This window comes from Trachymyrmex septentrionalis, unplaced genomic scaffold (genome assembly GCF_001594115.1).
Source record: "Trachymyrmex septentrionalis isolate Tsep2-gDNA-1 unplaced genomic scaffold, Tsep1.0 scaffold50, whole genome shotgun sequence".
Taxonomy (NCBI): Eukaryota; Metazoa; Arthropoda; class Insecta; order Hymenoptera; family Formicidae; genus Trachymyrmex; species Trachymyrmex septentrionalis.
The window spans coordinates 224,210-241,129 of NW_017305673.1; the positions used below are offsets into that span (position 1 = coordinate 224,210).

The following is a 16,920-nucleotide window of genomic DNA, read 5'->3' on the forward strand; positions in this document are numbered from 1 at the left end:
AAGATGATAAAACATTAAAAGCTAATTTGTGACTTACTAATATTTGCACGTAAAACATCAGAAAGGAGATGGAGGTCATTGTCATGGGTCACAATAATATAATTTAATTTCCCAGCATTCATTTCTTGTATCTGAACAATTGATCTACGTGTTTTTTCCATTGTACCTCCTGCACTTTCTATTATTTCCGCAATTGCCGAGGGTGATGGTATTACACTTGGTGTAACATAAAATATTTTACCCTGGTTGTGAAAAAGTGAAAACATTTTTAAAAATTGTCTTTCCAACTGTTTAAAATGTCTACACTGTTTATTATACAATTAAAAATTTTTTTATGCGTTGGTGAAGGAATTTAATCCCATTACCTTAAGTACAGTCCCTCGATTGGGGCTCGCTAAAGTTTTTTCAATATTACAATTGAAGTTTTTCTCAAATTCCGAATCACCAAGCATATATGCGCTTTCATCCACAAAGGTGTTTTTTGCGGAGCAATCGAGTAACCATTGAAGATTGACGATATATTTACAACGTGATAAACAACATAATAACTTTACTGTTCGTAATGGTGTTGACATTACGAGATGAGTAGCATCTCGCCAACTAGCAGCTAAAGCTCCTCCCAGTTCTCGAATTCTCTAGAAATTACATAAAATCTATTCAGAAAATTGCAACAGTAAAACTTAGTAATAATATTACAATTAATAAATTTTTGTAATTACGAACAAAATATAAAGTTAGTACCTCTTGACATATGTATGTGTGTGACAGCAAATATTAGAAAAATATGGATAAAAACTGGATAAATGCAAAAAAAGAGAGGACAAAGAAAATTAGTAGAACATGAAAGATTTTTTGACATGGCGATGACAACGCAAAAGGATGAGGAGAACGAGGCAATATAGAAATAGTAATGTAAGTTTAGTAGCGACACATAAAGAAATAAGTTAATAAGAAATAAAAAATTAATTTATTAATTAAAAACAATTGTTCTTTTACAATTTCGGATATTCCGAAAAGCCAAGTAAATGGTATCTATTATAGTACCTTGGCATGATTTTTAGGATTTATACCAGAAAATAGTATTTTTGGTTGCTTATCAGGTGGCGGAGGATCAGGATTGCTAATGACAATTGGTTCATCTAAACCCAGAAGATGTGGATCTTTATTCAATAGTGGGCCATCCAGACGTGGCTTCTTGTATTTTCTTATCGAATTTGGACCCTGACCAACCTGTTGTACTTTGTCATACGATTCTTGTGTAATATTTATTGGCATTTTCCAAGCAGCTAGAATTAAATAAAAAATTTTATAGTTTCATATATAATAACAGATTAAAATATATAATTTTTATAAATATCTATAGAATAACAAAAAAATTTGACCAAAATTTTATGTAATGTTTATATCAAATTATTATCCATGTAGCAAACTGACATTATTTATCGCTATTTTGGCATCAAAATGACAATAAATAATACCATTTTCTACTTGGTGTGATAATATATATTTAAAGAAAACAAACTTTAAAAAGTGTTAGTTACGTTTTATTAAATATCAAGATTTTTATTGGTTGAGAGAGAGAGAGAGAGAGAGAGAGAGAGAGAGAGAGAGAGAGAGAGAGAGAGAACTGAAAACCACTCTACTGACTGTCTGGGAGTTTTTCTGTGGAAAGATCATTAATTCTCTATACACCTTAAAGCTTGTATCAAAGATAAAGATGATTATTTTAAGTGTCAATTATTTTTAGTATTTAATAAGATATAACTAACACTCCAGAGTTTATTTTTGTTAGATATACGTTATTAATGAACACATAACTTTGCGGCCAAATTTTCTTGTCATTTTATAACACATAAATGTTATACCCATAAGATGAGGCACTAGTGAATAATCTAGTCTGAAAGGATTACTCAGACTAAACTGTTGATACTTTGGACCCTCAAGTTGATGCAAAGCATTCATCTGCCCGCATAGTAAATCTGTCAACCATTGTACGTTTACAACATTGGTTTGCCATTCACGTGCCTTTTTATATTTCAGTCCATCTGGTCTAAAAAGATTATTTCAGAATATAATTATTGTAAGAATATTAAGAATATTAATTAGTATAAGAAATATAAAATATTATAAAAGAATGACAGTTGAACTATCAATTAATTAACGATTACACATATAATATGAACAATTGATAAAGTTATTAAATTATAATAAGGAAAAAAACACAAGATCAGTACCTTCTACAAACAAGAAGAGTATTATGTCTGGAAAAGTAATTCGTATACTTCGCACCCAAAGTTTCTAACATATATTTGACTTTTGCTCGTTCCTCTCCCTCAAAGCCAGAAAATGATATAATTTGCTTGCCACATGGAAGTTCAGTTAAACTAAATGGCGTCGGAAAATGAAGAACATGCCAAGGTGGGAGTACTTGTTGCTTGCTGACAACATCAGAAAGCCAATGTGCACTGACGCAACGTTTCCCTTCGCGCAACGCTTGTACTACAGTCGGATGTTTCTGCGTGATGGCAAGCACATGCGTTGCTCGAGTACAATATTGTGACTCTACTTCGCCACCATGCCTCTCAATAACTTGTTTCCAGACTGATACTTCATTAGGACGCTGCACGTCATATTCAACAATGACAAAGATACATCCTAACAAGAATAGTTCTAGGGGCACTGAAAATACACATATTTTTGTTATTAATTATAATAACGATGCCAGATGTATATCATAAAAGAATAAAATAGCTTGTTAAATCATTATATTATTCTAGTATTGTATAAAATTTATCCATAATAATGTTAATAGAATGATAAAATAACAAAAAATAAAAACGTACATTTCAAATTTGGATTGTGACCATAAAACTGAGCCTTAGGTTGTTGCACAACTGGAGCATATTGCATTTTTATAGGCGCACCTGATGGTGCACCATTTGTTATATTCCCTAGAGTTCTTCTTTGATAAGCGGCTAGAAGCTGTGGATCCTGTGAAGGTGGGGGTGGAGGTCGGTGCTGCGCAGTCATTAATCTCAATTGACCAGCTGCACTACCCTCGGCAGCACCACCTTGTAATCTGTTAGTCAACATATTTGCCAGCGCAGTTTTTGTTTTAGCATTCACAACAAGCTGCTGATCCGGTGGTATTTGCGCGTTATTCGGCAGAGACGCTAACGGCGGTTCTTGCTGCGCACCTTGTTGTTGCTGTTGTTGTAAATGCTGCAACTGCTGCAGTCTAACCATTTGTTGCTGCTTCTGTTGCAACTGCAGTTGTGCTAATTGTTGAGGAGTGAGCTGTCCTTGTTGGAATGGTTGGCCTGTTTGTGACGCCTGCGGGCCTTGAACGACCTGACCAGCTGATACGATGACTTGATTAGAAGAGTTTATCGGAGTTAATGCTGGTGGCTGTACTCCGGGATGTACAGGTTTCTGTCCTGGAGTTTGCGTGAGTTGCGGTCCCATCATCTGCGGTCGAGCTTGCTGAACCCACTGTAAACTGCCTGGCTGTACTGGTTTACCAGGACTCCTTATAACTGCGATGTGTGAGCCTTGCTGCGCCTGACGATTTTGCATCTGCCTTTGTAATATTAGGCTGCTTCGATGCTTTTGAATCTTCTGAATGAATTGAGCCCTCTGTTGGGGATCCATCTGCTGCAACTGCTGATGTGTTTGCGCGTCCAAATGAATTAATTGTCTGGGGGGTTGAGGCGGTTGTTGATTCCATTGTCCTCCAGACCTTTGAGCACCAATCTGTTGCTGTTGCTGTTGCCTTTGCAGCTGTAAGTGATATTGCTGCTGTTGCCACTGTGAATCCCGTTGAACAATAAATCCTTGCTGATTTGGTCCAATTAACTGCTGATTCTGTGGCTGTTGTTGTAATTGACCGTCCCTTATAACAAATTGTTGGGAGTTCTGAGGAGCAGATTGCTGCAATTGTTGTGAAATCTGTTGTATCTTCTGTTGTTGCTGTTGTTGCTGTTGCAACAAAAGAAGTTGTCTTTGCTCGGAAGTAAGTTGCTGCGATGGAGTCTGTTGTTGAGTCAATTGATGTTGACCTGCTATTTGTTGCTGTTGAGAAGGTAATTGCTGCTGCTGTTGCATCACTATTTGCTGTTGTTGAGTTGCTAATTGCACTTGCTGCTGCTGTTGTTGTGTCAAATGTGGCTGCTGAGTCTGTAATTGTTGTTGTTGAATAATTTGGTGTTGATTTAATTGCTTTTGTTGCGATGTCAATAATTGCTGTGGTTGCGTATTTAGCTGATGTTGAGATAATTGCGAATTTATTGGTTGTTGCTGTTGTTGAGGCACTATCGATTGCTGTTGCCCTACTAATTGTTGTTGCTGTAACTGAGGAGACTGCTGCTGATTCAAAAGTTGTTGTTGGTTGTATGATGGCTGCTGCAACTGTTGTTGATGTTGCGTGAGTTGTTGTTGCGTTAATTGCTGTTGCGATGTTAATTGTTGTTGCTGCATCAATTGATGTTGCATATTTATTTGCTGTTGTTGCGGAGACAATTCTTGCTGCTGCATTTGTGACGGTACAGCTTTTATTTGTTGAGAAATATTATTTTGCTGAGATGTCTGTGGAAGCCAATTTGTTTGATTAATAACATCCTGGTCAGATACTGATGAAGCAACTGTGGAAATGCTCAAACTGGTCGAGGAAACTGATCGTGGAAGATGCTGTTGCGGCTGCATGTTCACGGTATTTTGTCCGTTTGTTGAATAAGGAACAGTCGCTGTACTGGTTGCACCAAGACTGTGCGAAGCACTTGAAGACACTGGTGGACTTGGCTGATTCCACGGCATACGTTGCTTAAGTTGCTCCAACATGGCCTTCGTCCTATCTTGCTCCTCTTGCGCAACATTATTATCCGTATCTTCATCCATAAATCCAGTAATCATTGCTGTTGAGCTATTTGGAGACACTAGCAATCTAGGATGATACTCCACTTCGCTAACGAGAGTACCTTTCTTACAACATTCCGTTACCCAATCAGGCGTTACAATAGATATATGGTGTCTCGTAGCAGTTTCATACTTTATACCGCTTGCTTTGCCCGTAATCAGATGAGTGCAATATTTATCCAAGCGTAGTTGACATTTGCCACCTTGGAGTATTATCATTGCCCATAGAGACTTGCTGTCTGCTCGACTTACCTGGGATAGGCAGACATTTATGTTCGAAAACAACTGATTCTCTTCTGGTGAGAAATATTGCGTTCTATTTGAATAAAGTTGTTAAGAAAATATAAATTATGTAAATTTAATAATCTAATTCAAAGTGTTCTGTAAATGTAAATTTTTTAACATTTAAGCTACTCACATATTTGTTATATTAATTCTTTAAGAATTTATTAAAAATTGTTCAATTTTTTATCTTTAAAATATATATCTATTTGTAATAAATATTAATGTATTGATATTAAAATAACAGTCTTTTGCAAAAGGATACGGCAAAAGCTTGTTGCATTTAACAGAAAATAAAACCCAATTTTGTGTAACTGCTGGTATTTCATATAGATCCTTCGCTGCAGAAATGTCATTTTCTAATGCTTCATTGCCTGCTATCAGATGTGTAACATAATCACTAAAATAATTAGACCTCTCAGCCCCACCTTCTTGCAATAAATTCAAAATCTGTAAAAGTATTGTCTATGATTAACAAACAATAACATTTTCTAATAGTCAAGCATGTATAAATCTGAAATATTTCAATACTGTTGTCATTCCAAATATTAAGAAATAAATTACAGAAAAGAGAAACAGTCCAACGACAGGACGACATTAATATGAAATGGTGTTTCAAATTATAACCTTCGTTGACAATCGAAGAACATCGGTTTCATAGTGGAAAAAAAGAACAGCATAGCTTTCACAAATATCGCGCAGTCAGCTGCGATAGCAGCGAATCTCATGGCTGTTCCATTCGTCGGGTGTTGGAGCATCGGCAGAACAAAAACGCGGGAAATGAACAGAAATTATAACGTACCTTCGGATCGCCTGCACCGCTGACGTAGTATTTCACATTGGCGAAGAGAGCACTGTCGAGCTTTAAGTCCTCGAGGCCAGCCCTTATGTCGCCCATCCTGTCGAAATTGTTCCCGGTAGACTCACGTCTTCGACATCACAATAGCGGCGTGTACCGCGCGAAATCGTGGACAGAGATATTATGACTCCGCAGTATTTGATAACAAAGGTCTGTCGCGACGCGTTTGTTATTATTATGATTGCAGGTTATGTGCGGGTTCTGCGTAGTGCTACGCTTAATCCGCGCGGCGCATACCACAGCTCGTAGAGGTAGATGTCGCATTATGGCGCATGATTTGAACGCAAAATTTGATTACATGACATTTTCTCGAAAAGCTAAACTGGAAAATGTTGGTGCTAACAAACACCTCTAGGCAATATGATTTTAAGTACGGATTAGTAACAGTGGCCTAGTTTTCACCGAGAGTTTAATCCGGATCAGAATGTAAGAATCAACTACAGTCGAGTATTCCCCTGTTATAGTCGAACGACAGGGGAATGCTCGATTGTAATTGGTTTATTCTTACATTCTGATCCGGTTTAAACCCTCAGTAGAAACTAGGCCACTGTTAAAGTAGTAAGAGGCTCCGCACAATAAAAGGAACAGAGAACAGAGAATAAGAATTTCAATCTATCAGAAACTGTATATTCTATAATATATGATTTCTGATAGATTGAAATTCTTCTCTGTTCTTTGTTCCTTATTCCTTTTATGCGGAGTCCCTAAGTCCATAAGTTCATCCATAAGTCCATACCACGAACTTATGGATTTACTACTTCCAATCTAGTTTTTCGAGAAAATGTCATGTAACCTAAATTTATATTAATTTCCAATTTTTTAATTGTATTACTTTTAAATAAATTTTCAACAAATTAACATATTATTTATTATGATTTATTTTTTGATGAAATATATTCCATTTTTCACATTTATACAACTCTGATACATTTAAAAGGAAATAGGATACATTTAGGCTGCGTTCCGTTGCATGTATAATGCGCATGAAGTATCATTTTATTCTTGTTGTTTACAGAGTGTCAAACAAGGATAAAATGATTCTGCAACGGAACACTGCCTATAATCTTAAGGTGCCGTCCTATAGAGCGGAAATTGACAACGGAACGGAATCAACACAATTAAAATACTATTTTTATTATTACAAGTATTGTAAATAACATAAAAAGTATGATTTTATATTATTCCGCTTCCGCTTAATGGGACATAAATTTAAGAAAAGCGTAAAAAAGAAAACGGAGTGGCTGTGATTCGACGTGTTGATTCCGCCGGTTTCGTTCTGTTGCTAATTTCCGCTCTATGAGACGGCATCCTTATATTATATTATCTTGCATTCTCGCTCATACATATGTACAAATCTTAATGGTCTTTTTCTTACTTTTTCTTAATTTGAATTTTTACTTACTTATAAAGAAATCTAGGAATCTACAAATATTGAGCTTGGTTAGTATTCTCTTAGAACGTACATACTGGAAGAGTCATAGGTGACTGCCGATGGCACCAACATCTGTCCTTGTCTGAATGCTTCATCGTAATATGCATGCGTCGAATATCCATATGTACATACGTTTAAACTTCAAAGCTCGCGAAACGAAAGCGTATAAAATTATTAAAAAATAGGACGTTATTGTCTCAAAATATCAACGAAGCAAAATAAAATATCTTTTCATGTAAATATAACCTTACTTCGTAGATAATTTTAAACCAAGCTTTAAGATTATGCATTGAATTAATTTAAATTATATAAATATATAAAATATATGTGTATTTTAAATGTCACAGCAAACAAGCATTCAGATAAGGACGGATAGATGTTGGAGACACTTTTACTACATTGGTTACATTACGATATAGTCTTTCCAGTATGTATATTCTAAGTATACTTCCCATTAAGTTCTGTCACTTTTCTCTTTCTTTTTCCGAGTGCAGCTTTTTAGGAAGGTCGAGTTGCTGCTACTTGAATGCAAGATTAATACTATCCGTCATACGACACCTATAAATATTACAGATACATCTATAAATATTACATCAATATACGTTTAATCAAATTAAAAGATTGAGTTATTTAATTAAATATGAATTAAGGCGAATGAGAATAAAAATTATCAATTGATATTAGTTATAAGTATTTGCGATAAAATCATTTAGTCAAGAAAAAAAAAAAGAGAAAGCTAAAGAAGAAGGCAAGAGAACTTGTTTTATATGCGAGCTAATATCTGCGCGATACAAATAAATTATACAGGATCGCCAATCCATCGAGCTGGAGACCTATTATAGATACTAAAAATTAAATTAGACGAAACAGATTAAAAATAGGGAAGGAGGAGAAACATCAATAACACCTTGCGAGATCAGATTATATCATAGTCTCGCTGCAGCCAGTCATGCTGTCGAAATATGACTATATGTTTGGGTAAGAATCGCGTTCGCAAAAAGCTGCACTACCACTGGACTCAGCCAGTGGATTGCATTCGTCAGAGCGTATCGTATTTTCGAGGTAACACGATGTTTCTAGAGTCTTGTTAAGTTAGGAACCCGGGTTGGGATTATCGCCATTTCTTTGCCTTGCCTCAAGCTGCTTCGCCAGCAGAGTGACCTCCCAATTATTGTAGCCGTCCTGCCGCGTAATCTTATCATCATCATCATCATCATCATCCTCATCAACATCCTCTTCCTCTTCGTCATCATTCTCTTCTTCTTCTTCGTCCTCGTCATCGCTATCGCTTTTGGAAAAACCGATATTAAAGTCTTCATCGGATCTGCTGTCACTGTTCGATTCAAGGTCTATCGCCACGTCCTTCCGCAACAGTTTCTGGGGTACTATTGAGTTCGGCAGCTCCTGCAGTTCCAGAGTTTCTCTTTCCGAATGTTCCTCCCACGATCGCCTGCTGCGTGAGCTTGAACCAACGGACGAGGACGAGTGTCGATCGCGAGACCCGAGGACGGTGTCCACAGAGCTATCACGCATGAAGGGATGATCCTCACGATCGTCGTCGAGGTCATCCTCCATGGAAGCATCGTGCTCGGTGCTATCCCCACCGGAATCATCTGCTCTCCGCAGTTTCTTTCGCTCTAGTTGCTGAATGTGTGACTGTAGCTGCGATATTATTTCGTCACGCTTATGTATTTCCAGCTCTAGCGACGTGAACTTATCTTGCACATCTTCCTGAAATGTCAAAAGCAGTGATATGATTAATTAAGACAGCGGGCAGTATGTCATACGGTAATAGGGAACTTCTGCAAGCGGGGTTGGATAATTGATAAACGATGGGCTTGATAAACGTACATCTGGTGATGAGAAGTACCAAGTTCAGGATTTTGGGAAACATGCTTAAAACGGTGATGGGTTTAATTTTGCAGAATTACACGAGCGAGTACAGTCTTCTTTGCTTCAAGAGCAGAAAATATAATAGCAGATCTAAAACAATTCAAAATTAAAAATAAATTATTAATAAGGAAAAAAAATATAAGCGTAAATTTATTTTCGCCGGTAAATTCCGCCGATTATTTGTACTGTCAATAAATATCGATATTGAAGAGTGTTATCGGAATGTCTCTCGCGAGAGCAGCCCTTTGATAAAGACCCTCCCACGTGATGACAGGGAGCGATACACAAAGCTCACCTATTGAAAGCAGGGACAAAGGAAACGGCAGTCGCGCTTCTCACTCACCAAGCCTGCTTTGATGACCTCGCCGACCCCATAGAGCAATTCGTCCAAGCACTCCTCCCGCGGCCAAGATGTTGTTTGTATCGAGACATCACCGGCACTGCTCACAGGACGGAAACTAAATTTATTGGGCGGCGGCAGTGACAGCTGATCCTGGTTGCTGGACAGCGGGCGATATTTTGACGATTGTAAGAGTTGCTCGGACGGCGGGCTCTGCAGCGTGTACTTGTTGAAGGTCACACTCTTGGATAGCTTTGAGTGCCGCGCGGCGTAACCCTCAATCGTCGGCGCTCTCATCAGCTTTTTCAGTTCGGCGTCGCGATCAGGCGTACTCGTCGCAGAGGTCTCGGAACTGTCAGCCCTACTGCTGGCTGATAGTTTCTTCAGGATGCTCTTCAAATTCTGCCTCTCGAGCGTTTCGTTCTCTGGCGATAATTGCTCTGGTGACGCCGACTCTTGTCGATCCTATTATAAAACAACAGAGTTGAGCAGTAACTAATTAAAATGTTAAAAATTGAGAAAAGATTAAAAAGTTAATGACTTTTTAATTTAATTTCGTTAATTTTAAATACATTAATTTTTAACTTTAGTTACTTTTAAATTTTAATTTACTAACTTTTTTAAATTAAAAATTTTGCTATCCCTCTAAATATTTTTATCCCCGCTATTTTTTTTATTAAATATTAGAGAATTAATTTAGAAAAAGTTTAATGATTTTATGATTAGAGACTCTATAATAAGAGTCACACCATACGGTGGCCAGTTTTTATTGACTCTCGCTAGATTTTGTCCCACTTATTTTGAATTACACTAATTTTAGGTATTATAAATATTATATTTCAGCAATATAAATATGAAATCAGATAAAAAATTGATGTAAAATAGTACTGCACATCCATCTATTTTCTAAATTTTTACGTATATTTTTTGTAATAAATATCTAGTCGATGTAGCCGTAAACATACGTGAGCAGTCGTTTTCATCGTTAAAAGAAGTAAGATAAAGGTTGAAGAAAAAGAGATTATGTAAATATACTTTTCTCTCTCGCAAGATTTTGACGAAAATACCTTATGCTTTGATTCTTAAGTGTAACTTACATGTGAATAAAAAAATTAAATTTATCTAATAATCTATATTGTTATTTCAAATAATATCATTAAAAAAAATTAGAACATTCTGATCTCAAAAATAATTTTTTTCAAAATAAACTTTTTTTAAAACTTAAGTTAATTCAATCTTAACTTAACTTTAATTAAGTTAAATTTTTATTCTTCAACTCTCATTTTTAGAAATACCGTTCAAAGAAAGACTACAGAATTGTAGAGGATTGTCATAGTAAATATTTATATAGCAGATGCTTGGCGTGTCCGGGTAGCATTTATTATATTCTTGTAAGTTCATACATAATTAACCTACTGTTCTTATTTATGAACCGGTTTATACTGTATTCGTAATCCATTGTGCTCGACTTTACTACTACTACTTTATAAGTCTACTGTACTACTACTTTATAAGAGAAAATGAATTAACTATAATAGAATATATATTATAGTTAATTCATTTCCTCTTATAAAGTATTTTTTAACAAAAATAGGTCGGTGTCGTTGTAGTCAGTCCGTGTCGTCGTCGTCGTCAGCATCGGTCGGCGTCACCGGCGTTAGTCGATCGGCATCATCAAAGACAGTTGGCGTAGGTCGGGCGTCGTGTAGTCAAAATCGGTCAACGTCATCGATATTAGTTGTCAGTTGACGTTGGTCAGTGTCATCGTCATGTAGCAATATTAAAAATAATGTATAAAAAATTTATTAAAAAATGTATTTATAAAAAATTCATTACGTATTTAAAAATCTACTTACTTGATTATATTTGGCCAGCTTCCTAGTGTACTCGATGGCACAGGTCTCCGAGTGGCTTCTCGTGAGGTTGCTGTCAAACTTCGATTCGACGTTATCGCCGCAATCAAGGGATGAGCTCCTAGCCGCTTTCTCTAGTTCGGCCAGCTTCTGCCTTTCGTTGAGGATTTTGAGCTTCTTAACGAATGGCAGACCGCAATACTCTGGCGAGAGGTCATCAACGGAAGCATACATCTTAGTTTGCTGTAGTTTTTTGGCCGGTGAACTTTTCTGCGACGAATTATCCTTGGGAGTCAATGATGCATTTTTCAACATGGTCCAGGGCTTGATCAGCTTGCACACAGTGCGTGTCTCAACCTGCGAGGTTGTGGTCACAGTAGTCATAGCGACACTCTGGCCATCTGAGGACGATTGCTCGTCCGATTGCGTGCTCGTTTCCTCGGGAATAGTGCTTTTAGGCAGTAGAGATTCCTTGGGCATTTCTCTCTCTATTTGAGTGGTCTCCTGCTCGTTTTTTGTCTTTAGCTGAAGTATCCTCTGCAAAAACGGCAAGTTCGGATTGGTGGGGTTCAAGGTCTCCGAGATTGGTGGTACATGTAGTTCTACCGTATTAGTCGATGTGTCCATCAAATTACGCCGTTCCTCCCTCTCCTCCTTTTCTTTCAACAGCCTGAGCCTGGACAGCAGCGGAAGACCGGCGCCCAGCGGCGACACCGGCTGTTCCTGAGTATTAGACAAAGACAGGTCTTGGCCGTCGTCGATCTTCTGCTGCCGTTTCAGCGTTGGCACCTTCGGCGCCAATGGCTGAAGCTCCAGGCTTTCTTCCGGCCGAGTGTTGCGCCTACTCTTCCGCAGGACGTTCTTCAGACCCTTCACGTCACTCTTCAGCTTATCGACAATCCTCTTACCAGTGCTGTTGTCGGACGAGTCATGACCGGGGGATGCAGATCGAAACGATTCCCGCACTAATTTCTGTGCTTCCAACAGTCTCTTTCGACCGAGATTTTGCAAGATTTCTTGCGCTTCCGGATAGTCCGTCATCGCCGTCAGCACGTCCTCCCGCGATAGACTAAACAGCTCGGAGTAACCCACTGAACGAACATCGGCTGTGCGTCTGAAAATTTTTTCGAATTTTCAACTTTAAGAATTTAGCTCTCATAAAGTGTGCGAAATTAAGAAAACATATAATTTTATGATTACAATTAAAATTGTTTATAAAAAGGTAAATTCTTCAAAAATATTTTTTGCATTTCTAAAATATCTCAGTTTTTTTTTTAATAATTATTTATATGTGAAAAAGCAAATTTCTTTTGCAGCTCGTGTAATTGTCTACTTCAACTTCACGAAATGAGAAACGAATCTATTATAGATCTTGACGCTATCATACCGGGCAGAAAAAGAACCAGAATAATTTTACTTACTTATTCAATCCGTCCAAATTGAGTATACCAATCTCGCCGAAGAAGTCCCCAGCCTTCATTGTCGTGAGTATTCTACCGTTTTCGCTGATCACTTCCAGTATACCGTCGGCTATTATGAACATCTCACGAGCAACCTCGCCCTTTCGACATATTGAATCGCCGGGAGTGAATATGTAGGCCTTCATCTTCAGAACGAGATCACGCAGAAATTCTGGTTGACATTCCTGTAAAACACCGATGATTCGTCAAAGAAACTGTATACGGTGTCTCAACAAAATTAAGTAAATCTTTGATAATCAAATATAATTTGCCAACAATCTCTTGCGAATAGCATATAAAAGAGCTGAATAAAAATCTTGTGATTACATTAATAACTGGCGCTTGCATAAATGACCTTATAATTGATTCCTCTTCGAGAGCCTCTAGGACATCAAATTGTTCGTTTATTATTCTCAGACTCAATATTATACGTGCACAATTACACGTAATTAAATTCATATAGATTTCATTCTTTAGAAAATTGATATTTTCACCATCTCCTTCCCAAACGTCACACAATTTCCTCTGGACAATAAAAGAGAGATTTCATTTCTAATATGGAACAGCCGTTCAGATTTTATTACATTGGCGTTGGCGTTCGAGAGCACAAATTTCTAACTTCATAATCGTTTTTAAATTTAAAGCTTCTACACCATTTCTGTAAAAAAAAAAAGACAATTTATGAAGACTTAAACATTAGCCTCGAGCTTTTATCGCATTTTCTATCTTGCGTGAATATATCCATATAATTTTAATCTTTACTTTTATAATCTTCTGTTAATAATACAAAAAAATTGTATTATCTTTTCTGATAAAATTAAACGATAAGTGAACTTTTCCGAAAAACATATATTTATAATACACCCATATTTTTTAATCAAAAATATTATCACATGAAATATCTCATTTTTTAATACACAAAATAGACAAATAAAATTAAAAATAAAAAAATTGTCGGCCTTAATAAAGAAAAATTCTGAAAAATTATAAATTCGATTTTAATAATAAAAAATTTTTCTAATAAGAAATTAAGACATTAAAGTGATACAAGTAGAAAAGAATGAAACTCTATTTATAATAATCAGTTATTTCGTATCTCGTTATATCAGTAAGGATATATCTGATACATTAATTTAAGTGTAATGCTATAATGAATGACATTAACATCTTTTCAACCAGACGATTTAACAGATAAATTGGATTATCTACCACGCCTATTCCATGTTATCTGATACTCATGTCATGTCGTTTGTCTCGTTCTTCAAGTCAAGTCGCAGAGTCATGGATTTACAAACCTGCAGCTATATGTTTATAATTTGCAGTTTATAGTTTACGAATTTATCACAGTATATTTATATATTTCTACTTTAATCCTAATATAAGTTGTCATAAATCGTACGATTTCGATGGCGTGCTAATTCTTTATAACACTCACATAGCAAATTTATATATTGTAATTTAAAATATAATAAATCTGGAGAGATTGGAATAAGCAAAGAAAGATGGATCAACATTTACGAGATTGCGACGGGTGACTCTTCACGTTTTGCTCTTTTGCAGCCTTTGACAATCGCGAGGTGGCAGTCGTAATTCTTCGTATTCTTCGTAGATATAATTCTTTTCTCGGCTACACCATGATACAAAGACTTTGTATCATGAGCTAGACCTTGTCAGTTCTCAGAAACCTCCGCTAATAGAATCGATCTTCCGCGATATTTTATTCAATCGACAATGCACACCATCGATTAGTGAACGCGTTTCCGCGTCACACAAGCGTTTCCTTACATCACCTGCTTTGATTTGTGAAGAGAACACAACCAGAGATCTCGAGGCTGTTATCGTCGAAGCCGCTTGACTTTATTCAGCCGATCTACAATGGGCCTCGTTAAAATGCAGTCAGAACGAATGCGTATATTGACGCAAACACTACAACTAGTGAAAAAAAAATACGGGGTGTTTGAATTGACGGTGCAAATTGGCATATTCTTCGGCCAGTTTAAAATCGATTTTTCGATGGTGAGAATATTTATAATTTTTGAATTACCAACAATAAAATATTTTTGAAAGACTTCTTTTATCCACTCTAAATAAAAAAGGAATCGGAAATAAATAAAATGTATTTTTTATTAATCTCCTAAGTTTTATTCTTTAATAGAAATTTAATTTGTTTTAGATTGAGAGAAATATTTAACAACATGGACAACGAAATGTAAGAATATTAATTTAAGATCAAAATATTTAATACTAGAAATTAAGAATTATAGAGAAAAATGTACAATCAATTTTCTAAAAACGTTTGTAAATCTTATAATATCGATGCAATTCCTAGAAGAAAAAATATTTTATTAAGATTTGCAATATTTATTTTTTTTGATAGTATTAACCCGCATTGAGAATCGCTGGTCGATTTTTTAACAAAAAAAAAATAGGTCAACTTTGGAAAGTAGGCTCCTTAAGGGCATAGTAAGAATGCCATTAAAAGGATTTCAAATTTTGAAAAAATATATTTGTCTTGGTCTTTAATGGGTTAATCTTTTCGAATTGTTTACAAAAATTTTTTTCTGTAGATAATTTTTATAAAAATGTTAACAATAGTTTCGATAAAAATTTTGATAATAATCTTTCGACAGTATTCAATTTTTATAAAATTAATATTATTTTTCTGTTGAGTTTTTGCAAGATTTGTTAGAAAAATATGCATGTTCAAGAAGATTAAAACATTATATATTCCTCGATATAATACTTAATGGCTATCGTAGGAAAGCCGGGATCGCATGTCGCAACGGGTGAGTTATCATAACTTTAATAATTCAACTGTTACATGCGCTGTGAGTAAGCGAAGTCACTGTTGCGCAAAAAGGATTTTCAGTAAGTTGTGTATGCAGACACGATCGTTTGTGACGTCTTGTACAAATGCACTCGCTATTTCACGTCTCTCTTGCTTAAAAAAATATTTTTTGTGTATGATGTTTTTTGTATACAATCTATCTATATTATTGTGGATTATACGTAAATATTATTGCACCCTGTTATGTAAAAATATACCTTTTTGCCCAGTTTCACTGACATCAAGTGTATTACACTCAATAAGACATAGAGGATCGATTAAACAGCTTTTGATTTTTTAGGATACACGTATAATCGTGAAAAAGTTTGAAAGCGTATTCACCTTTTTACATCTATGAAGTAATTAATCAGAAGCCATTTTTTTATGTGCTCTGTAGATTTGGGACGCAATGGGTAAATGAATCAATGAACAGTGATTACGAGACACCGCCAAGGGTAGTTCAGAGACGTTCCTATTGAAACGGTCCGAGTACGACCGCAATTAAAAATGGCACATAGACTCGCCAATTACAGGCAATCGTAATAGCAGCTCGCGAAAATCTCTCTCTCTCTCTCTTTCTCTTTATTCGTCACGCCGTCAATGCTGTATAATTCCCTTCTCGAATCGAGAAAGGGATGAATAAAAGGGATCCGAGTGAATCACGCAGACTGAATCACCTAGTCGCTTTAAACTTGCAACTCGAGATCTCTCCGATCTAGATTCGTCGCACCGTGAACTTCATTATCTTCGCAGTGCAATGTATATTGTACTCACGAATCCAATCAAGAATAAATATGAGCTAGCGTGCAGTTAGCATCAGAAAAAGACGATCGCAATACCCAAGAACATATAAATGAAAAAGCTGATGGAAAAAAATAAATTGTTTATTGAGGATGTATATATATATATATATATATATAACGCGATCAAATCGAAATAATACGAAAAATATCAGTGCATGTAAGATCGCGCTGAAATGGATATATATACGTATGTGCAAAGATATACATACGTATGTGCTGATCGTAAGCCGTGGCGGCAAAGGTATTACAGTACCATGAAA

At 36.1% G+C, this 16,920-nt stretch overlaps 2 protein-coding genes across 7 annotated transcripts in view; both read right to left on the reverse strand.

The window, feature by feature from the left end:
* Positions 1–6,239, reverse strand: part of LOC108751619 (PAX-interacting protein 1-like) — a 6,625-nt gene extending 386 nt beyond the window's left edge. The window contains exons 1-8 of one of the 2 annotated variants that reach the window (XM_018491892.1): positions 5,996–6,239; positions 5,459–5,643; positions 2,844–5,227; positions 2,235–2,679; positions 1,866–2,050; positions 1,045–1,286; positions 366–635; positions 38–242 (exon numbers count right to left, since the gene is read on the reverse strand). In XM_018491892.1, the coding sequence (XP_018347394.1) occupies positions 38–242; positions 366–635; positions 1,045–1,286; positions 1,866–2,050; positions 2,235–2,679; positions 2,844–5,227; positions 5,459–5,643; positions 5,996–6,091 (4,012 nt within the window). In that variant the 5' untranslated portion in view covers positions 6,092–6,239. Of the gene's footprint in view, positions 1–37; positions 243–365; positions 636–1,044; positions 1,287–1,865; positions 2,051–2,234; positions 2,680–2,843; positions 5,228–5,458; positions 5,644–5,724 lie in introns of both variants that reach the window. The other variant, XM_018491894.1, reaches the window with a different exon arrangement.
* A 2,021-nt stretch (positions 6,240–8,260) lies between these two features.
* Positions 8,261–16,920, reverse strand: part of LOC108751627 (cyclic nucleotide-gated olfactory channel-like) — a 41,713-nt gene continuing 33,053 nt past the window's right edge. For 3 of the 5 annotated variants that reach the window (XM_018491907.1, XM_018491909.1, XM_018491911.1), the window contains 4 exons: positions 12,992–13,215; positions 11,574–12,684; positions 9,721–10,182; positions 8,261–9,215 (listed from right to left, as the gene is read on the reverse strand). In XM_018491907.1, coding sequence (XP_018347409.1) covers positions 8,577–9,215; positions 9,721–10,182; positions 11,574–12,684; positions 12,992–13,215 — 2,436 coding nt within the window. In that variant the 3' untranslated portion in view covers positions 8,261–8,576. Of the gene's footprint in view, positions 9,216–9,346; positions 9,468–9,720; positions 10,183–11,573; positions 12,685–12,991; positions 13,216–16,920 lie in introns of those variants that run through there. The other 2 variants (XM_018491908.1, XM_018491910.1) reach the window with 2 other exon arrangements.